The sequence below is a fragment of the Dysidea avara genome, chromosome 3, assembly GCF_963678975.1.
Source record: "Dysidea avara chromosome 3, odDysAvar1.4, whole genome shotgun sequence".
In the NCBI taxonomy this organism is placed as follows: Eukaryota; Metazoa; Porifera; class Demospongiae; order Dictyoceratida; family Dysideidae; genus Dysidea; species Dysidea avara.
In genome coordinates, this window is record NC_089274.1 from 31,881,861 (window position 1) to 31,905,174 (window position 23,314).

At 38.9% G+C, this 23,314-nt stretch overlaps 3 protein-coding genes and 1 long non-coding RNA gene across 7 annotated transcripts in view; 2 read left to right on the top strand and 2 right to left on the bottom strand.

Annotated features, from left to right (window-relative positions):
• Window positions 1-1,128: 1,128 nt before the first annotated feature.
• LOC136250711 (HAUS augmin-like complex subunit 3) overlaps window positions 1,129-23,314 on the bottom strand; it is a 41,544-nt gene continuing 19,358 nt past the window's right edge. For 2 of the 4 annotated variants that reach the window (XM_066042938.1, XM_066042937.1), the window contains exons 13-14: window positions 19,346-19,441; window positions 1,129-1,342 (exon numbers count right to left, since the gene is read on the bottom strand). In XM_066042938.1, coding sequence (XP_065899010.1) covers window positions 1,193-1,342; window positions 19,346-19,441 — 246 coding nt within the window. In that variant the 3' untranslated portion in view covers window positions 1,129-1,192. Of the gene's footprint in view, window positions 1,343-10,533; window positions 10,875-19,345; window positions 19,442-23,314 lie in introns of those variants that run through there. The other 2 variants (XM_066042940.1, XM_066042939.1) reach the window with 2 other exon arrangements.
• Window positions 1,910-3,215, top strand: LOC136250716 (uncharacterized). Its single transcript, XR_010698678.1, has 3 exons — window positions 1,910-2,315; window positions 2,441-2,690; window positions 2,745-3,215. It is a non-coding gene; the product is annotated as an uncharacterized lncRNA (long non-coding RNA).
• Window positions 3,226-5,231, top strand: LOC136250715 (uncharacterized). The gene is made up of 5 exons (XM_066042944.1): window positions 3,226-3,509; window positions 3,804-4,047; window positions 4,097-4,268; window positions 4,316-4,464; window positions 4,515-5,231. Exons 2-5 carry the CDS (start codon window positions 3,960-3,962, stop codon window positions 4,604-4,606), a joined length of 501 nt encoding a protein of 166 aa, XP_065899016.1. The 5' UTR covers window positions 3,226-3,509; window positions 3,804-3,959; the 3' UTR covers window positions 4,607-5,231.
• On the bottom strand, window positions 4,648-6,688 carry LOC136250714 (uncharacterized). The gene is made up of 3 exons (XM_066042942.1): window positions 5,216-6,688; window positions 4,940-5,164; window positions 4,648-4,884 (listed from the first exon to the last, which is right to left on the bottom strand). The coding sequence occupies exons 1-3, from the start codon at window positions 5,476-5,478 to the stop codon at window positions 4,722-4,724; spliced, it is 651 nt and encodes a 216-aa protein (XP_065899014.1). The 5' UTR covers window positions 5,479-6,688; the 3' UTR covers window positions 4,648-4,721.

Below are 23,314 nucleotides of genomic sequence, written 5' to 3' on the forward strand. Positions count from 1 at the left end.
TAGTTTGCAAAACCAGAAAAAGAAAGTTTGGCTGCAATAGTCAATATTAACATTAGCATGATTGCAGCTATTTCTCTCACCTTTAATTTCACAACTGCTAGTAAGGGAGGTTGCATCCTGTTTTCACAGTTAGTGAAATGCAAGCCCCAAAACCAGCTACATATAAACCAAGCCTGAGAATTAAAGGGTGTGACCACCACCACAAACAAGCCAAGAAAAGATATACAATGGAACCTCTCACCCAAATAAAGAAAAATCCTCCATACTACAGGTGAAGGTTTTGGTGTGGCTCCATACGTTTTATAAAGAGGAAGACCTCAATATTAAATGAGCCTAAAATTTAGGTCCCAAAATGTCCATTATAGAGTGGTTCTACTGAAATAGCAAAGGGTGGCACAAGAAATAGCTGAAATAATACAAATGTTAATTCTGTTTTTTTTTTTTTGTTAAACAAATTTGTCAACAGTATTGGCCATTGGCTTCCACTCTTTGATATACTGTAACATCTTTTTCAAATTCATCCATACACACTTTTTGAATCAGTTAATAACACTATTACTACAACAGTACACATATAGGCTACACCTGAACTTAACAACTATCACTCTGTTAATCACTCAGTTAATCAAGTCAGCTTAAAACTAGGCTGGACTGCCTTTACATGGTTGACAGATCCCCAAAGTGAATACTGACAGAGGATTTTGGCTTAAGGGTTGATAGGAGTCACTGTACAGTATTATATGCAAACTATATGCTCTATATCCTCAGGGATCGTATACTATGTTAACTTCCAATGTGAAGAGGCAGTCTGTAAACAGCAATGACTAATTAACATTAATTATCTCCTTGTATGCATACATTACTATAGTTTATTAGAGTAACTGGCCAGTTGTTTTTACCTATCCCTGTCTCTGTTGTTACTATTTGTATGTTATCATTAGGTTGTTCTGATATATTTATCTCTGTCTCATAGTTAATTAACTTTCTTTGTAAGCTTGTATGGTTGACCTTTTGCTGGCCTTACTACAACTCACATATATACCTTGTATCTGTGTGTAAAATTTAGTCTGCAATTGAGTGAACTGAAGCAATTTGAAGGCTAGAACCACTTGGCTAATGACAAACATGTTGATCATCCCTGCTTTTGCTATTATATAGGAGATTTAAAATGTGACAAATACATCATTAATGTTTATAGAGTAGTTTTAGGTGACTGTAACAAGGAGTTGGAATCAACAGTTGCTGCTAGTTCTGAGAAAATCTGTTGTAGCCTAGCTGGGTTGGTGAAGAAGTTGACAAACAGTTCTCTCTCCTTTTGTAACCAAGGATTAGTGGCCAGCATCTACAAAATACATGGATAGTAAACACAGTTATTATATCTGCATACCTAAAAGTCAATCATGTGCAGTTTTTTCCAGACATGTTTGTGCATACAAAATTTAAAAGCCCTGGTAAATAGTGACTACTTTCATTTATTCATGTAAGCTTAAGTAAATCCTGTCTTCTGCAGAGGTTCATGTTGTTTTCAAGCCGTACAATGAAGAATTGATTAGTTTATGAAATATCATACAGTAATGCAGTAGTACTGTAAGTAGGAATCCCCTCAAAATGACGCACGCCCCCAAAATTCTGCCTCTAAAAGCCACCTTAGGAATATCTTAGGCAGCAAAAGTACCTTAACGGTATAGTCTTAAAGGTCAACTGAAATGGAAATTTTTTTTTGATAAATAATTTTATTTACTCATGCAATGCACAGAACAACAATTTTTATAATTCAATTATGTGTAATTATCGAGTTACGACACCTCAAAATTGTGGACGAAGATTTGCAATTATTATTGCGGAAGCAATGTCACGTTACATCACCTCGAGTGGAAGTGTACGCGATGACGAACACAGTAGTACGACTACAAGAGACCTTATCATCACTATCACGTACAATTGTCAAGTCTTTAGCTATGCCTCGACGTTGTGTTGCTGCTGATTGTAAAACTACTAGCGGGATGTGGTACAGTTTGCACTTGTTCCCTACAGACGAGAATATGCGACGACGGTGGACAAGTGCTGTGAAATGATACAGAAAAGGCTGGGATGGACCCTCGACAAGCTCCCATTTGTGCTCAAGGCATTTTACTGAAGATTCTTTTGAGACAGAAGGATCTCTGTATCGCGACACCTTTGGAATTCCTGCCCAGAAGTGCCTAAAGCCAGACGCTGTACCTACCACCTTTCCAAAAAGCATCAACCAATTGCACACTAGCAGCAGCAGTGCTCCACGTAGTCGTCCATTATCCGAAAGAAGAGAGCAAAGATCAGTAAGCCCATAGCTACGTAGTACACATGCAATAGGTACCTGTATATTGTTATACAAGTTAGCTAGCTATATTACATGTATAATTACAAATGATGTCAGTATTATAAAATTATTGTTGTGATACAGGTGGTAGAAGAACTCCTCTCTGCAACTACAAGTGCTGAATCAACTCTTGAACATATGGATACCACAAATTCCACTGTACAACTTCCTTTGTGTCACACTTCAACTGATAGCATGCGTCACTCCTCAACTCTCCCTTTGTGTCATGATGTTATGTGTCATTCTTCCACAATGCCCGATCCATCTACACAAGAGAAAAACCCTAAGAAGAAGTCTATATCTGTGACTGTTCATGTCAAAGGGAAGAATAAAGGTATAAAATAGATAGTATAACATGATATAATAACATCATGTTCCTCAATGACAGCAACACAGACTGACACTTGTCCTCAACAAATCAGTGTTGGCACACAATGCAACTTGTTAAATGCCCCACCTCTGCAAAGGCTTCCACAGGTGATATCACTTGATGATTCCTTTGTCACTGAAGAGGAAACAGATCTGGACACATCATTTTTGTCAAACCAAGAAGACCACACCACAGAGTAAGCGCATATAATAGCAACACAAAAATTGAATAATATACCTTTGTGATGTCGTAGAGATGACACACAAGAGCTACCACCTCAGGATGAAGTCAAGTTTCTTGTGTACAGGTTCCATCTGTTAAGCCTATTCACAGCTTGCAGATCATGCCACCAACTATGTGACGGTGAGGTTGCCAACCTGAAGGGTACTTTTATCAGCATCAGACAAAACTGCCATCACTGTGGATACACAAGGGTATGGAACAGCCAACCATTTATCAGAGACACTCCAGCAGCAAACATACTGTTGTCTGCAGAGTGGTTCTACCCCTGGAAAGATTTTCCACTTTTTGGGGTGCTTACGTGTAGCATGCACCACAGATAGAACATTTCACCTCCACCAATCACAGTATCTCCAACCAGCTGTTATATCTGTATGGAATCACCACCAACGTCAGATACTTTCAGCCATCACAAAGAAGGACTGCCCTCTCACAGTTGGTGGAGATGGAAGAGCTGACAGTCCAAGTCATTCAGCAAAATATGGATCATATGGTGTTATTGACCTGGATACAAACAAAGTTTTACATATCGAACTTGTACAGGTATATAGTGAATTTTCAAGCATACACTTTAATGTTTCAATTAAATTTCTGAATTACTTACAGAGCAATGAAGTGAAATCCAGTAATCATATGGAGAAATTTGGATTGGTAAAGGCTCTTCAGTTTTTGGCCGACAACTCATTGCAAGTGACAACACTAGTAACTGATCGTCACAAGCAAATTGCCAAGTACATGGCTGAGGAAAAGCCAGATATTGAACATCGTTATGATGCATGGCACATATCCATATATATATACACCTGCATAATAATAATTAATATTATTGGTTAACAGGAATTAAAAAGAAGTTAGCACACTTAGCAAAGACCAAGCAGTGTGACCTCATTGGAGAGTGGATCAAGAGCATTCATTACCAATCATTTGTATTGGTGTGCTGCCTCTGCTCCAGATGGTGATGGCAATGAGATAGTGAAGCGGTGGAAGTCCTTGATGTACCATGTTTGCAACACACATGAAGATTGTTACCACGACCCTCTAGATAGCCTAGAAGAGAGACGAAAGAAATGGTTTATACCAGGTCAGCATTAACTCTACTTTTATTTAACATGTGGACAGTTGTTGTGCAGGGAGTAAGGCAAGTGAGAAGCTTGACGATGTGGTGACCAACACCAGATTGTTGCAGGACATGAAGAAGCTGTCACCATTATACCAAATCAGTAGCTTAGAGGCTTACCACAGTGTGGTCAACCACTTTGCCCCTAAGCTATTGGCATTTTCAAACAATGGAATGTATGCAAGGTGACTGATGTGCAATTGAGCTCCATTGTGCATACACTACAAATTAGATTACTGATAGCAGCACTACACTTTAATGAGAATTTTGGGAGGGCACAAGCTACAACTGCAGCTGGAGCAGAACGAAAGAGAATCTGTTTTCCTACACCTAAACAGGGAGGATTTACACCAAAGCCAATTCCTGTTCCTAAAACCTACAGTTAGTTGTGTATATTTGTTTATTGTTCGACTAATGTATGCATTCTATAGAGTATGTTGATGAACTGACTGAAAAGACCACGCAATACTGCATGAAGGATGATGATGATAAGCCCACACTACCCCTCATAAACCATCATTAGCAAGTGCATACATACACCCAGATAAAGACCACATACCATTATTTTCACGTTATAAAAAATAAAGAGTGACTTGATATTAGTGTAATTTATAGACATGTCATATGTACATACAATACTATAGTGTTGGTGGTGGAATTTGATGACCTGTGTAATCATCAGAAGGGAATTCACTCCTTATTCGTGATACTGCACAAGAAGGAAGTACCACACGTCTGTGTCGGCCCAAGTAGCCCCAACCCCACCATACCAGTTGTCTGTATGCCAGAAACCTAAACTTTCTAAGAAGAAATATTTATAATTATAAGACTTCATAATTAGCAATGGAAAAATCACCTGTTCTCCTCAGCAGGGATATCACTAGTCCCATAATGGTGTCGGTGGCCATGAGAGGCTATCAACAACACAACTCTGCACAGGCAAGCATTGGCAAAGTCCATGTGCTGTGTGATACAAACAGGGACAGGATCACCAACCAACAGACCTTTGATTTCATCAATTTCTTGACAGCAAACAGATTCCCTGGCTGTTGGCATTGGCTGGCAGTGATAGAACGTGCACCTGAACAAATAACTTGACTATCTGAGCATCAAATAGTCCCCATTCACTTACCAGTTCGTGTTTCCAATTCGCTCTTTGCCTGAGTCACCTGATACTACAGCCGTTTCATCATCAGATTCGTTGTAAGTCCTGGAACGTCTCTCTGGTTCGAACAGATATGGTAGAACTTCGTCACGAGGTTCGTCCACCTCCTCTGGCTCTGATATCGCTTCGCTGTCTTCACTGAGATCTGTCGAATAACGCACAGAGCCTGACAGTATCGAATTGCCATCAGACTCTGAGGGAGAACTCGAGGTTAACACTTCACCTGCCATTGTCGAAATATGACTGTAACTGTTGTACAACTTTTACGCGGTGGCTCGAGTTGACATCATAAGGGTGCGGTTGATTTTCCCGGATATGACGTTTCGCTGCTTTTAAGGGTTTATAACTCGATAATTACACATAATTGAATTATAAAAATTGTTCTGTACATTGCATGAGTAAACAAACATATTTAGCAAAAAAAATTTTTTCCATTTCAGTTGACCTTTAATGTCAAAGAAAACCTCATTCATGTGCCAACACTAATTTTTTTTTTAAATCTCCAAAACCTGAATTTTAGTCTGCCTGCCTGACCACAGTCGCAAAGCTAGATGCTAAACGATGCACTGTATGGGCACCATTTTTTGCCACTAGCAAACTCACCAGTGGTATGTGCCTTTTGGGGTTCTGACGAGTGATTGACCTTTGCACCTTGCCTTTTCTTATATCTTCAATCAAGTTCGTTGTCACCTTCTACATGCTACAAAATCGTATTGACACTTTAAATAGTTTAGACACCACAAATTATAGTTAACAATTAGTGACATGCCTCTTTACATTTAGCTGGACCAATAACAATTGATGAACATGACCCTTAATGATCTAGCTGTGCTTGACACGATTGATCATAAAATACAAGCCTCTTATTGGTAGCACAGTGAAAAACAAGATGACAACATCCCTTGAACATCACTTTTGGTCCAAGTCCACTCGAGATACTCTAATAAAGCAGTCACCTTACCACATTTGACATTCTAATAGAACAGTCACACATGTATATTTATTAGCTAGTGTATGTTGCCAATTATCGGCAGGTACACTGTACCAATTACCGGCACTTTATGCTTTTGCATCTAACCCTCGAATAGCTGGCCTCATCTTTGCCAAACTTCTGTGTAGCGGAGTTATGCAAGGACTGCACCTCCCATAAATATTTCATTTCACAAAGAACCAACGAGGCATCATGGAGTTACGTACAAAATCTCACTTTTTTGTGCAGATAATTGGTCAATCACAGAAGAACAGGTGCCGATAATAGGTACCCCATGCCGATAATTGGTGCACGATATGCACTACGATTTTCCTTATAACAAGATGTTCACTCACGTGAGATAATTAAAAATTGGTGCGTCAAGAGACAAAGGACTGCACTGTTAAATAGTTCAAATTAGGGCTGAGCGATATATATCGCAATATTTTGAAAGTATCAATATCGTGATATTTTGTTACTAACTATCGTGATACCATGACTGTACATTATTGTCATTAAAAATCCATTGTTATGCAGTACTAGGCTAAGAATCCTTGTAAGTCATAACCTGGTTACCCCTGTAGAGAGGTGTGAACACCACAAAGCATGTGTTACAATAACTGTTACTGTAAACAAGGATGATAGTGGCTAGTTTGATGCTACCTTTAAAGACTTCTGCAGGAATACTGAGCAATACACTATGTAGCACCAGCTATGATTGAAAGTATTGTGAACTATTCAGTATCGTGAATAGTGGCTTTAGTATCGATCTTGATACTAAAATGGCAGTATCGCTCAGCCCTAGTTCGAACCAGGAAGTTCATACATCAATGATTTAAGGAATTACAATTGCATGATGAAAATTAATGGTGCCGATAATTGGCGACTTATGCTATAACAAAAAAACTGAACAAACTAGTGCAATTAAAAATTAGCAATTTAAAAATAAAGTAGGGATCCAAGCAATAAATAGTATTGAAACTTAAGATATGAATGCAGTTTATATCAGTCAAATATTTACTGCAAGGTTTTTTTTATCTCTTTTTACTGCAAAATTACTTGACAACGTCACCCCATCATCTTCACACAGTACATAAGCACCTCTAAAAATAATTATCTTTTGGACGTTTGCAGCTGGTTCTAAAGGTTTCAGTTGTATTTGTAAAGGCCTAAGGATAAGATTTACAGTAAGGTGGCAGTTAAGCAGCATCCGGTATGGTAAACTTTTTTAAACACTATCTTTATCATTCAGGTAGCTTCTCTACCAGAGTAACAACAAGGAAGCACGGACCTATGTGTAAAGAAGACCATTTCATCTTCGGCACTAGAGTGCTTCAGAATACTACTATAAGCATGTGTATAAAAAAACGTATAACAATAATCGTTCCCCTTTGGCAACCATTAATTCTTAACAGTGTTCATGCTCCTATGTGAATGGATTAAACGGTTTTAAAGAATTCAAGTTGCCAAGAACAGTAAGAACGTGAAAGAAATTTACACAAGAGATGCATCGATCTATTACCTTTCAGACCACTTCCAGTACTTGTAGCTGCTTGTAGCTGCTTGTAGAGTTTCCCACCAAATAAGATAGAAAATCTGAGCAGTTAGATAAGCGAAGTAGTATCACGAGTGCCCACAAAGGAGCGAAGGGTAGTGGGTGGGCAAGAAATAGACTTCAAAATGGAGGCAGACCACGATTGGAGTCCAGACATGAGATTACAGGGCTGTGCTGGCTTTTCAGTGGCTGATATGTACAAAATCAACAGAAAAAACATCAGGCTAACACTAACAGGCCATCCACCAGTAAACCACTGATTCTTGCCAAGCCAGGCCCTCCACAAGGCCAGAAACCACCATTTGAGCTCTCCACACCACCCAGAAAGATATTTGTTAAAACCAGCCTCGAGTAGTTTCAGCCTCAAGTAGTTTCAGTAGTAGTGAGGGTCAAAACTAGTAGTACGATAGTGTAGCTATCCACTGGTGATGCTAGTTTGATTTTGCCTGACGTGCAATTGGATCAGTTTTGTAAAATCTGGTCACTTATGTATTATCATCAACACTGGCACTACATAAGCTCAGCTCTACTGCTAAAACGCCTAACCACAGCGAGATGGATAATGTTTTTACAAAGGAATTAAACTGTCCACAACTAGCATCCAAAATTTGGCCTGTTATGACAAACTATCATGGTGCTTAGCAGGTGTAGTGGTACTCGATTGTGCGAGTTACATCTCGTTACATAATCAAAGTGGATTTCACAGTGGCAAGTTCAACACAGCGTTCTGTGAGGGTTTCTATTCTAGAAGAGCTTGTACTGAGGGGTTGTTACAATGTACAGTATTCTCTATGTGAAACACCTCAACAAGGACTGTCAGCACCATTGTGACTACACTAGTACAAGGCTGACTGTGCTAGTAGAGGCATACCCCTATTGCTAATCTAACCAAGCATATTTGTGGGTTATTATTGCACAACAGTGACTTCATAGGTTATAAGGTTTCTAATAGCTAGGCTGCTCCAATATCTGCTTGACTGCTACCATAATGAAATGGTTTGACTACCACCATAATGAAATGGTACCAGGGAGCGATTATAGCCCATTTTCAATAATGCAAAGTGCACTTTTTGGCTTCTTGTATGGCTTTACTGGTAGGCTTTGACACATGCCTCTATACAAACAGATACAGAGTAGAAAGATCCCATAGCCACTACATTACTCACCAAGAACTCCACGATAAAATGGGCCTTATGGCACCAAGCATTAGTGTTGCACCGATAATCGGTTCAATAATTGGTATCGGCCGATAAGGAGTGGTTATAAAGATTACCATACATGCGATCTATTATGGATTTCGATGAGTATGGTAGCACTTCTCAGGCTATGTTGAATGGTGAGAGCAATGCCAAGCACAGCAATGATAGTTCAGTAACCAGGAAAGTACAGTTATCGCTTCAAACAAAGAGGAAGGCTACTAAATATATGAGAAAGGCAACTGAGAAGAAAGCAGCTACAGCACCTATGAAAGATTATACTAATAGCGTTAATCGTAGTTGTTTCATTGCCCCAGTCAGTGAGTTCTGAACGTGAAAAGGCTGCCAAAGGAGTAATTCCTGCAAATACTTGGGTGAATTCAAACTGACTGGGCTATTAAAAATTTTAAGGAATGGGCGTCAAATTGATCAGCAAATATACCTGATGATCCTGTACCACCTGAGTTAAAGATCCTGAGCTACTGTACAAGTGGTTATGCTGATATGTGATGGAGATGCGGAGGACTGACGGATCACAATATCCTCCTGCAACTTTGAGATCATTCTAGCTCTACTTAGTCTAGTAGTGGTACTACTCAGCCAAACCTCTCTGGAACATTTAGCAACTGTACAATAAATCTTTGTTTTAAATAAACAGCTAGTAATTATACCTTCATGATTTTTACAGGTTTTGTACTGTATCCTGTTGTTGATTTAGGAAAGAAAAGGTAGTTTTGTAACTCCATATTGTCTTTTTGTACTCTTGGTTTAGAAAAAGAATGGTACCATAGCATACTACATATTGTGGGCACATTGTTACTGTTTGGGGCTGTGGTGTAGTTTGTGCTGTATTAAAAAGGGAAAATACAGCAGTCTTGGGAAAATGCAGCAATGTTACAAAATACAGCATACACCTGTACCTGTGGCCTTTGAAAGGTGTACAATATGGAAATACTGTAAAAGTACAGTTTTCACTTTCATCTTTTCACCCAAAGTACAATAAGTTTCTATGTAGTACCAGTCACTTGTCTCAACTGTATAGCAGTAGTAAAATGTACTTAAAACCTGTTTACCATGAGTAACTTTTACTTGTGATACATGTCTAACTTTACATTTTAGCCTTGAATAAACTGTATATCAATACTTATGTCACTAATATGAGTCATTTAATAATGATGTTAGTGTTATTAGTGTATATCGGATCGGTTATCAGTTGTGGCTAATTCTGTTGTTTAATATCGATTATCAGAATAATCGGCTAATTTAGATATTGGTGCGACACTACCAAGCATTGATGTAGTTTGGTAAAACGCCTTTCATCACACCACTTATAAAACAGCTTTCTTCATCAAATGCGTAGAAAGTGAAGACTAAAATAAAATACATTGGAGCAACATGGTTTCATGATTAAAAACTTTGAACTGTATAGAGACAATGATCTTTAAGTATGCAGACTAATAATGTTCATGAATAAAAAAAAGCGGCATAGCACTGAAACCTTAGATATAGTAGTTGAGAAACCTTATCAACGATTTACTTAACTAATTACTTTATCTCATTATTGCATATACGACTGGTCACATCATAACTGCATGACACAATCTCTATGGTACACTTGAAAAATCAAAAGTTGTCACACATTTACATCACATGAAGTGCAATTTGTGTATTACAAGTCAACATTGTACATATCCAACTGCATCCAACTCTAGTTTGTTTATGAAAAGGCTAAGTTCCTATGCATTACTGATGAAGACTCCTGTAACTTTGCATATCCAACATATGATACAGTACTGGTGCCAAGCATCTGCCATAAAGTACAGCCGTGATCAACCCATTGTATGGAAAGTCTACACTGCTTCGAGTGAGGTGGAATTATGGTTACCATTACAGATGACTGTATACCTAAATATTATACATAATTTATAAACACTTCCAAAATTGTGTGAGTATTAATTTGTACCACAAAGATAAGGAAGCCAGTATAAGATGGTCTCTACTATACAAGGCTGAGTATTGTATAACAACTATACATTTATCTTTACAGGAAATAACTGGCAAAGAACATCACCAGATTGGCTGGTAATAAACCCATCCAGCCCTTCCTGGTTCTTGAATTTTAGTTCCGAGTCAGCATATAGTAGCAGGGGCAGTCAAGTTAATTAATACTCAATGATATACTTTATATACACACACTACTGACAAGCTCTACCTCTTTTAGAGCACAAGGAGGTTGTATTCCAGCTGAACTGAAGACCATTAATAGAAGCTTACGTTGTGGTACAATTTCGCCACGTACATTGTCACGGATGCGAGAACAACTACAGCTTTAGTGTTTGCACTACCTCCTCAGTACTTGCCATCCTTTAGTTATTGTCTGAGTCGAGAAAGAATCTCAGAAAGAAGAGCATATCGTTTGAGGATTTACTAAACAACGTCAAGCACCGTCAAGAAATAAGTCAGAGGCACTGGCGATATGGTTGGAATTATCTACGGAGAGTACAGCAGACTACGCCACAGCAAAGAAAAGTCTGATCAGCAAGATGGCACTTGCAGAATTCGTCTCGTTAGAAGAATTTCACTCTCGCAAGCTTCACCCCAGAGAAGACATTGCTCTATACCTTCATGACCTTAAGCGACTGCTGAAGCAAGCAATGTTGGGGTAGACAGCAGCAGCCAAGCCATTATTATTACACCAGTTCTTGGCAGGTTTACCTGGATCCATTAGTAGACAGCTGTGCACTGTCAGTGTGGCAGATGACCTCAATGCCGTTGTTAAAAGAGCAAAGCTTTTGATGGCAGTTAAATGAACAAGAAAAATCTACAGCAGCAGTATCCATTCGTGCAACAGAATTTGACGAACTGAGGAGTCAAATGCAACAGCTGACAGAACAGCTGGTTGCACTAACCACAAAATCGAAGAGTGGAAGTACACAACATAGTTATTACTGCAAGCAGCCAGGGCACACTCAGCATTATTGTCCAGTAAGAAGAGCTAATCAAAGATACTATACTTGTGGTAGACCAGGACACTTGGCAAGAGATTGCTGGCAGGGAAATGACAAGGGGATGTCTGTATGGGGCAGCATACGTCCCCCTCGAACTCAAGCTCTATGAACACTGTTGTTATAGCTACTGTAAAGTCACATGCATCTAGTATAGTAGGGAAGGTTGGTGGAATCAATAGTGAAATTTAGGTTCATCTGTGTCTTTTATCACAGGCCCTAGTGCAGAAACTGCCAGCCACTGAGTCTAGACCATTACCGCAAGTAATACTTCAGACTCAAGTATACTTCACACTCCTGCTTCAGGTGATACTATGTCATTTATTGACTGTGTCAGTGCTGTGATATGGCTTCCTGGTATGAAACAGGATATTGTACATACATTCATTGTTGTCAAAGATCTCATTGCTCCTGCTATTGTACAGTAGGTGTTGACTTTTTTCAACAGCACAAGTTAACTGTGGATTTTTCAAAAGCAACTATCCAGATCTTCTCAAGACCCACTACTGTTCTGACAGATGATCTGCAATGTATTTGGCAAGCTGCAGTTAAACACAAGCCACCTGTAGCAGCTACACAAGATGCTTTGGATGTCACCACAGACTCTGCTATCCCAGATTATGGAGCTCTAAAACAGTTTGATCTTCCCTATTTCCAAACAGCTGAGTTTTCTGGTGTTATTTCAGAATCTAATCAAAAACAGCCAAGCTGTAAAAAAGGTGCGGCCCCCATAAAGGCCATGGTGAAAAAAGATGTGAAATCCAAGGTGGCGGCCAAGAAATGGCTGTGATGGTAGGTTAATGGTTACATTTTAATAACGACAATTCAGGTGAATTTTGTGCCGCTTGGTCTTGGCACCAAATTCACCTGAATTGTTGTTATTAAAATGTAACCATTAACCTACCATCACAGCCATTTCTTGGCCGCCACCTTGGATTTCACATCTTTTTTCACCATGGCCTTTATGGGGGCCGCACCTTTTTTACAGCTTGGCTGTTTTTGATTAGATATCACTTCTTTTTGTATTTGTATACTGCAAAGCCGGCCTATGGCTGGCTTTAGGGCTTTTTTAACCCATGTGTTTTTTTCTTTACCACAGGAAGAAGAAAAGAACTTAAAGAAGAATTTTAGTACTTCAATTATTTTTGATTTTATTAGTAATTATACAAATTATATACATATATTTATTACATGCTCATTATTCCCCACAGGATTTTTTTTGCAGCTGATCTCTCTACTAGGTGACTTGAAATGTAGCTGAACTATATACAGGATGGTTTCTTTGTAGCTGAACTCTCTGTAACAGGTGATTTGTTTGCAGCTAAACTCTCTACATGGTGGTGTCTTTATAGCCGAACTCTCTACATGATGGTTTCTTTGTAGCTGAACTCTCTATAAGGTGACTTCGTCTAGCTGAACTCTCTACAGGGTGATTTTTTGGTAGCTGAACTCTCTGCAGGGTGATTTGTTTGCAGCTGAACTCTCTACATGATGGTTTCTTTGTAGCTGAACTCTCTACAAGGTGACTTCTTCTAGCTGATCTCTCTACAGGGTGATTTGTTTCTAGCTGAACTCTCTACAGGTTATTTGTTTGCAGCTAAACTCTCTACATGGTGGTTTCTTTGTAGCTGAACTCTCTACAAGGTAACTTCTTCTCTACAGGGTGATTTGTTGTAGTTGAATTCTCTACTAGGTGGTTTGTATGAGGCTGAACTCTCTACATGGCGGTTTCTTTGTAGCTGAACTCTCTACAGAGTGATTTGTTTGCAGCTGAACTCTCTACATGATGGTTTCTTTGTAACTGAACACTCTACAAGGTGACTTCTTCTAGCATGATCTTTCTACAGGGTGAATTGTTGTAGCTGAACTATCTACAAGGTAACTTCTTCTAGCTGATCTCTATTCAGGGTGATTTGTTTGTAGTTGAATTCTGTACAGGTGGTTTCTTTGTAGCTGAACTCTGTACATGATGGTTTCTTTGTAGCTAAACTCTTTACAAGGTGACTTCTTCTAGCTGAACTCTCTACGGGATAATTTCTTTGTAGCTGAACTCTCTATATGATGGTTTCTTTGTAAATGAACTCTCTACAAGGTGAATTCTTCTACCTGATCTCTCTACAGGGTGATTTGTTTGTAACTGAACTCTGTACAAGTGCGTTTTTGTGGGTGATCTCACTGCAGGTTGATTTGTTTGTAGCTGAACTCACTAAAGGGTGATTTTGCTTGTAGCTGAACTCCTTGCATTGTATCTAGTTTCTAGCTGATCTCTCTACAGGGTGATTTGTTTGTAGCTGATCTCTCTACAAGTTGATTTGTGTGTAGCTGATCTCTCTGCAGGTTGATTAATTTGCAGCCAATCTCTCTACAAGGTAATTTGTTTGTAGCTGAACTGTCTATAAAGTGATTTATTTGTAGCTGATCTCTCTGCAGGTTGATTTGTTTTAGCTGAACTCTCTACAGGGTGATTTACTTGTAGCTGAACTCCTTACATTGTGACTAGTTTCTAGCTGATCTCTCTACAGGGTGATTTGTTTGTAGCTGATCTCTCTACAAGTTGATTTGTGTGTAGCTGATCTTTCTACTGGTTGATTTGTTTGTAGCCGATCTCTCTACAGGGTAATTTGTTTGTAGCTGAACTCTGTACAAGGTGCTTTTTGTAGGTGATCTCACTGCAGGTTGATTTGTTTGTAGCTGAACTCACTAAAGGGTGATTTGCTTGTAGCTGAACTCCTTACATTGTGTCCAGTTTCTAGCTGATCTCTCTACAGAGTGATTGTTTGTAGCTGAACTCTCTATAAGGTGATTTATTTGTAGCTGAACTCCTTACATTGTGTGTAGTTTCTAGCTGATCTCTCTACAGGGTGATTTGTTTGTAGCTGATCTCTCTACAAGTTGATTTGTGTGTAGCTGATCTCTCTGCAGGTTGATTTGTTTGTAGCCGATCTCTCTATAGGGTAATTTGTTTGTAGCTGAACTCTCTATAAGGTGATTTGTTTGTAGTTGATCTCTCTGCAGGTTGATTTGTTTTAGCTGAACTCTCTACAAGCTGATTTGTTTGTAGCCGATCTCTCTACAGGGTAATTTGTTTGTAGCTGAACTCTCTACAAGTTGATTTGTGTGTAGCTGATCTCTCTGCAGGTTGATTTGTTTGTAGCCGATCTCTCTACAGGGCAATTTGTTTGTAGCTGATCTCTCTACAGGGTGATTTTTTTGTAGCTGACCTCTCTTCAGGGTGATTTGTTTCTAGCTGATCTCTCTACAGGGTGATTTTTTGTAGCTGACCTCTCTTCAGGGTGATTTGTTTCTAGCTGATTGCTCTACAGGTTGATTTGTTTGTAGATGAACTCTCTACAGGGTAATTTGCTTGTAGCTGAACTCCTTACTTTGTGTCTAGTTTGTAGCTGATCTCTCTACAGGGTGATTTGTTTGTAGCTGAACTCCTTACATTGTGTGTAGTTTCTAGCTGATCTCTCTACAGGGTGATTTGTTTGTAGCTGATCTCTCTACAAGTTGATTTGTGTGTATATAGCTGATCTCTCTGCAGGTTGATTTGTTTGTAGTCGATCTCTCTACAGGTAATCTGTTTGTAGCTGAACTCTCTATAAGGTGATTTGTTTGTAGCTGATCTCTCTGCAGGTTGATTTGTTTTAGCTGAACTCTCTACAGTGTGATTTCTTGTAGCTGAACTCCTTACATTGTGTCTAGTTTCTAGCTGATGTCTCTACAGGGTGATTTTTTGTAGCTGAACTCTCTACAGGTAGATTTGTGTTGATTTGTTCATTGCTGATCGCTCTAAAGGTAATTGATTTGTTGCAGTTGAACACCCTGCAAAGTGTTTTGTTTGTAGCTGATCACTCTAAAGGGTAATTTGTTTGTAGCTGAACTCTCTCCACAGTGACTTGTGAGTAGCAGAATTCTGTGTAACTGAATTCTCTAGAGAGTGACTTAATTGTAGCTGAATTCTCTACACAGTGCATGACTTGTTTATAACTGAACTTTCTTCAGTGTGACTTGTAATGTTCTGAATCTCTATAGTGGTATATTTGCTTAACTCTCCACATGGTGACTGTCTTCTTGCTGAACTGTCTATAAGATTAACTGTTTGCAGCTGAACTCCCTACAGAATAACTTGTGATGTAATAAAATTCTATAATGGAGTAAATAAATTAGCCGAATGCTCTATTAGGGTGACTGTTCTATTAGAGTATCTCGATCTCGCATTTGCTACACGGAGTTGGCTTTCGAATCATAACTCAGTGGTTTGTAATCCGATTCTTCTGTACTACTGCAAGGACTTTCTATGAAGATTATTCCAGCTATACACCGATTTTCAGCTCATTGCTCTAAGCGGTTTGCCTAGTAGGCGTGAAAACTAATACTTTTTTATTCATAAAAATCGATCGCGTAATTGTGACACAGGTTGGGTTTTGTGTCATATCTCCGTGGTCTTTATCTCGATTCCTTTCAAACCACCAAAAGGCACTCCTACGATGGTTACTCCATCTACATAGCAATTTTCAACTCATTCCATGAAGCGGTTTACCCTGTAGGCGTGACAACAAATCGATCTTGTTTTACGCGAATAATCGGTCATAACTCCTGAACCATTCATCGGATTTGTACCAAATTTGATGCTAGGATTCGCCTTTGGACTCCCTTTCTGTGTGCCAAATTTCAAGGCGATCGGAGTACGCGTTTGCTTGTTATAGCAATTTTTGCAAGTGTGCGAAAAGACGAAGAAGAAAAAAACGAAGAAAAAAAAACAAAACTTTGGCAGCTCGTATCTCGGAAATGGCTGGAGCGATTTCCTTCAAATTTGGAATGTAGACTCCCTTGGCTGGCGGGCAACTGTGTAGCAAATTTGGTTCCAATCAGATAAGTGATCACCGAGATACAAAGGTGTAAAAATGACGTTTTCGTTCTTCCTGTCAATATACTCACGGTGTGGCGCGCCGGCTTCTTGGGCCGCACGACACACTACCGTGTGTCTTGATACCAAGATCTTTTCTCTACAACCCCTGGTCATACCTCACTAGCTTGCCACCATATTCCTACCCAGGGTCCTCCAATCCATATACCTTTCAGGTGAGCACCAGCCCATTACAGAGGAAAGACAAATCTAACAAATGCTTGAACAGGGAGTTATCACTGAGAGCAGCAGCTGTCTTCGTTCATAAAAATTCTGGTGAATTGTGTATTTGTATTGACTACCGCCAACTCAATAATCAAACAGTACCTTACATTCAGAATTTTTACACGAGGCACATGATATTCCTAGTGCAGGTCACCAAGGGTACCTCAAAACCCTAAGCCGTTTGCAACAACAGGCGTATTGGGCTGGTATGGCTGGTGATGTACAACAATACTGTCAACAATGTAATACATGTCAAACGTCCAAGTTACCATCTCCTATTCAGGTACCACTTCACAATGTTCCTATTGAGATGCTAGCTGTGGACATTTTGGGAGTGCCAATTTCTCATAAGAATCACTGCTACATACTGGTTATCATGGACTACTTTACTAAATGGGTTGATGCCATTTCACTTCGTGACCAGACAGCAGTTTCAATGAGTGATGCTATCATCAAGTTATGCAGTACTGTAACTTTGGGATTCCAACAGTCATACACTCTGATCAAGGTAGAAACTTTGAAACTTGTCTTTTTTCTCAAGTGCTGCAAGCCTTTGGCATCCAGAAGTCAAGAAACACGGCCTACCATCCCAAAGGAGATGGAATGGTTGAATGTTTTAACTGTTCTATATTGCAAATGCTAAGATGTTATGTGGACCAAGAAGATGACTGGGAGCATTACTTACCATTGGTACTGTATGCATATAGAACAGCACAGCACTCTTCAACAGGGGTATCTCCATTCCAACTAATGTTTGACGTCAGCCACAACCTTCACCATTTAATCCACCAACTGCCTTTGATCTGAACACTTACACTGCGGAACTACAAGCTAAGTTGGCACACTTACAAGATTTAGTTCATATGAATTTGGCTTCTGCTGCACAGAAACAAAAGTTTCACTATGGCAAACATTCCAAAACTAGATCATTTCAACCAGGAGATCCAGTTTGGCTGTCCGTCCCAACAAGTGGTAAATTGCAACCTAGATGGGAAGGCAAGTGGTAGCCAACCTTAGGTGGTTTTCATATTCACGCGCTGATACACGTGTTTCATACGCTGTAATCTACGTCGTATATTTCTCCGTGACATGGTCGATGAGACGAACATATATGGAAGTGCTGTAATCTACTGCGTATATTTCTCCGTGACATGGTCGATGAGACGAACATATATGGAAGTGCTGTAATCTACGTCGTATATTTCTCCGTGACATGGCCGATGAGACGAACATATATGGAAGTGCTGTAATCTACATCGTATATTTCTCCGTGGCATGGTCGATGAGACGAACATATATGGAAGTGCTGTGATTTACGCCGTTTATTTCACGGTAAGTCCGTTTATTTCAGGGTCTCTTTCCGATTTCTTCTGTAGTTTTTTGGGCATGGTCGCTGAGACGAAAGTTACGTGGGCGACTCGCTAGTGTGGGGCTCACTCAGGCTCGCCCCAATTACGCTCAGTATACACCCCGCAGGCCAGGAAGCTTAATCCATACTGAAGACTTTGCTGTAAGGTGACTTTTTCGTTCCATGATTAGTGCGCGTGGGTGGGATGTTCAAAAAGTATTCCAATAGAGCAGTCATGTAGATACCCTAATAATACGGTCAAGTGTATCTGATAACAATGAAGCACACACTGAATCTGACAGCTATGAAAGTTCTAGTAACATAATTGTAACAGACCTTGTATAGATCTACACATTGTAACTTGATCATATTAATATTATATAGTATGTAAAACTGCTCTGTCTAGACTAAAACAATAATATTATCAGACAAATTACAAATCCATATAATGGGATACAGAAGCTAGATGATTAAAACGTGGAAATTTCAATAGGGGAATAGCAATCACTGAAAAAAGTCACAAAACAAAATGGGATCGTTGGGGTAGTAATACAAACCACAAAAGGATGAATGGAACATTAATTATGTAATTACAGTAAAATTTTATGACAGAAAGTCAAAATAGGGATTTGTGGTTTACATTACCACCCAGAGATCTCTTCTTATTTTCCAGCAATTACTTATTCCCCTTTTAAAAATTCTGATTTTTTTTGGTTCACTTTAGAAATAATGATTTTGATTATATAGTTTTAAAGCACAGTAACAGATGTGTACAATTTCTATCCCTTGTTCCATTAGTACCCAAATATTTTGACTTTTGTTCCTTTTTTAATCATAAGCACATCTTTATCCGGTCTACTGTTTTTTTCTTCATGCAAAGCATACATACCTTTTTCTTTGCATTGAAGTCTTGCATGATCTGCTTTAATTCAATCTCTAATTTATTAGCTGATTCAGTAAGTTGAGCAAGTACATCTCTCAAGTCCTATACAATAAGATGATATACAGTACATGCTGTATACTGTACAAGTATAAAACGGTAGTATCTGCCAGAAACAAATGTGAATTATTACTAGTGCAATACATAATTATTAATTTAGGAATGATAAAACAAGAGATGATGGTAGGTATGTGTCCCTATTTGGCATTGTAGCAATGTGTAAATGTTAAAGTAGGGATTTCTCATATTGCTACAATGCCAAGTAGGAATTTTTCCTCATAGCCACCATCATCTCTTGTTCCACTACTTTTTATTGCTGGAACCCTACTTCATTTTAAAATAATTTTTATTGCACTACCGTAGTTTGTTAACATTTTTTGTTAGAGCATAGCTATAAAATACATGTGTTGTGGTGACTGCTGTACTAGAATATCTCTCGATCTCGCTACTCAGTAGGGGGGGGGGGGGGAGGGAGTACAATACCTTGTTTTCTGTGGAGCTAGATTGTTGAGGGGCATGGCCTCAGCACTAATTATTAGAGGTGTCGTGGCATGTTCTGACCATTTAAGGGTGCGTGGTCCATTGCAAGCCAGCTTAGCTGCTACCCGATACTATCAGCAGTCAGTTCAAGTGCCTCAAATAGTTCTGTGGCATCTAAATACGCTCCTTCAAGGAAAGTGATGAAATGGAAAATTAATGCCTATGTATGAAGAAGATGACAATTTAATTAAAGACAATAGTAAAACGTAGATTCATAGAACCATAAAAGGCATGTCTCACCCATGAGTTTGTTGTTGTGGTCTAAAGTGTTGCTTCATTTGGCCTCTAGCCTTGTGACTGTGGTTAGTGAGGCAAGCAGACCAAATTATAGGTTCTGATTCTGTATAGCCAGACTCCTGTGTTTTCTTGTTTCTTTTTAACAATGGATCAAGACTATTCTGTAAAGGTGGTTTATGTAGTGAATAATTCTTCTATGATGGTTTTTAGATGTGGCATTTCTAGCAGCATCCATCACTTTAGAGGGGAACCCTACTAAACTGATGTACTAGCGTAGCTGGGTAGTATAAGTAAAGCATCATACTCTACTAATCCACACTTTTATTAATGTGAACGCAAACATGACTGTCCAATTAAGACTATTGTTCCTAGTGTTGTGTGATATGTTGCCTTTGACAATGTGTGGGATTAAAATTTGTGCAAGCTGATGGAAGGTTAAAACTGCTATGCTTCTATATTTGCTTAGAATTAGAGCCTTAAGAAACTGGCAGATAAAGTTTTAAATGAGTACATTGCACAGAATATTCTAACATGATTGATGCCAAATCATTATAGCAAGAGTTAATAATAATAATATGGCAACTCTTGATATTGCAATGTATATTTCAATAAATCGATAATTACAGCAAAATATTGATCATATATCATCATATGACAATGGCATATATGTAAAGTTGTCATACCCAGAAGTTTGGTGCATAACTACTGTACTCATAAATTTTCACCCCCAACACAACACACATGCATGCACGTACACACGCACCACTAATTGTACCACCATGATGTGTTCCATTATGTTAATTGTCAGTGGTGACCACAGGATGAGTCTTATAATGTATACCACCACTTTTTATTGAACTAGCTACTATACATTAAAGTTACAAGCCATAGTTTATCTCTAAAGACAACATTTATCATTTAAGTATTAGATGCTAAAGCATTCATTCTATCTCTCTTAACTGCGAATTATCTCCGCTCTCACAGTACATGTATATTGCACTTCCATACAGTATGTGTAAAATGCCTCTAATACTCGGGTTCACTAACTTGGTTTGGCTCAGAACCAGAGGAGGTTGGACATGTTCAAGTGAGCTGTACAATTTCATTGGAAAATCTTCGTTTCAAGACAATTTTATTAAAACTATAGTGCATTTGAAAGTTTATGTATTTCTAAATCTAATGGCGTGGTGAACCCCAGCGAACCCCGCTGATTTGGCTGGTAACAAAGCCAGAGTTTAAAGTGCCAATAAAATAAATTATGCAAAATCAGTTTTATTGAGGAAGGTAATACAGCGATCTCAGTGTAACGTAGTGAAGGGTCGTTGTTTCATTATAGAAAACGTACGTGACAAGTCTGGTGAAGTTGTATGCATCAAATCACAATTTATTAATTTCACCCTGAATCTCAAGTGCTTTGAGAAAACAAAGTACATAGCTTTGAAGCCTACATGACAGACGATCTGAATATCTAATGAACCCCAATGAACTCCATAGTTTTCAGTTTAGTATTGCGACTATTGAAGGTCATGTGAAATACCAAAGAAAAGAATGCAATCAAGAGTAATATGTCAAGACACACGATAGCGGCCAAGTAGACTACAGGCGCGCGACAGATAAGTGCGTATTTTACAGGAACCAGGAAAACGCCGTTTTCATGCAACTGTAGCTCGATAGTGCCTCACCGGAAATTACCCATTTTGCTGTGGTAATTCCCTCAGGGTGGGGCACCTCCAGTTTCAAATTTGAGCTGAATCCGCCAAGCCATCACTAAGATATGCATCTTCAAAGTTTGTCTTAGTTTCTTCATATTTTTCTTCTTTTCACAACACTTAGAAAAATTGCTATAACTGGCGTGTGCTTTATTTAGTCTATTTTCCTCAAATTTGGAGGGCTATAAGAATGTAACGAAGCACGTTTACAGTTCAAATTTCGTACACATCGGATAAAGAACAAGGGAGTTATATGCGATTTTCAAAAAATTCGATTGCGATATTTTGTCATGGCCATAGGGTAAACTGTTTGAAGGAATGACTTGAAAATCGGTCTGTACATGGAGTAACCTTTGTAGTGCAAACCTTTTGTGGTTTGAAAAAAATCGCACTAACAGTCATGAAGTTATAACAAAACCGCAAACCATATGTAAAATGCACACAATCGAGTTCATTAATAAAAAAAGTAATACTTACCACACCTACCAGGTAAACTAGTTAACGGAATCAGCTGAAATCAGGTAGAGAGGTAGACATATCATTTTAGAACGATCTTTCAGTGGTTTACAAGGAATCAGATTAAAATCCACTGAGCTACACTATGACAGTGAACTAGGTGTAAGAAGTGCACGATCGAGATACTCTAATAGTGCAGTCACCCTAATAGAACATTCAACTGCACAATAAGTCACTTTATTAGAACTCTACAATAAAGTCACTATTTAGAGAGTTCAGCTAACAACAAGTCACCCAATAGGGAGTTCAACTACAATCAAGTCACCCTTTAACTAGATCAGCTAGAAACATATCTCCCTGTAGAGAGATCAGGTGGACTCAAGTCACCCTGTAGAGAGTTCAGCTGAAAACAAGCTACCCGTAGAGAGATCAGCTAGAAATAAGTCACCCTATACAGAATTCAGCTACAGTTTGTAGAGTGTTTCAGCTAGAAATAAGCAACCTTGTGGAGAGTTCAGCTACAGCAAACTCTATCAGTAGAAAGATCAGCTGGAAGCAAGTTATCGTTGCAAAGAGTTCAAATACATTTGAAGTCACCCTGTAGAGAGATCAAGTGACCTTGTAAAGAGATAAGCTACATTTCAATTCACCCTGTAGAGATCAGCTAGAAACAAATCACCCTGTAGGGAGATCAGCTCAATACAAATCATACTGTACAGAGATCTGGTAGAAACAACTCACCCTGTAGAGAAATCAGCTAGAAACAATTCACCCTGCAGAGATCAGCTAGAAACAAATCATCCTGTAAAGGTATCATACAGCTAGAAATAAGTAACCCTGTAGACAGTTCAGTTGGAAACAAGTCACCTGTAGAGAGATCATCTAGAAACAAACCACCTAGAGAGAATTCAGCTAAACTTCATACAGTGATTCAGCTAGAAATAAGCAACCCTGCAGAGAGTTCAGCTACAAACTC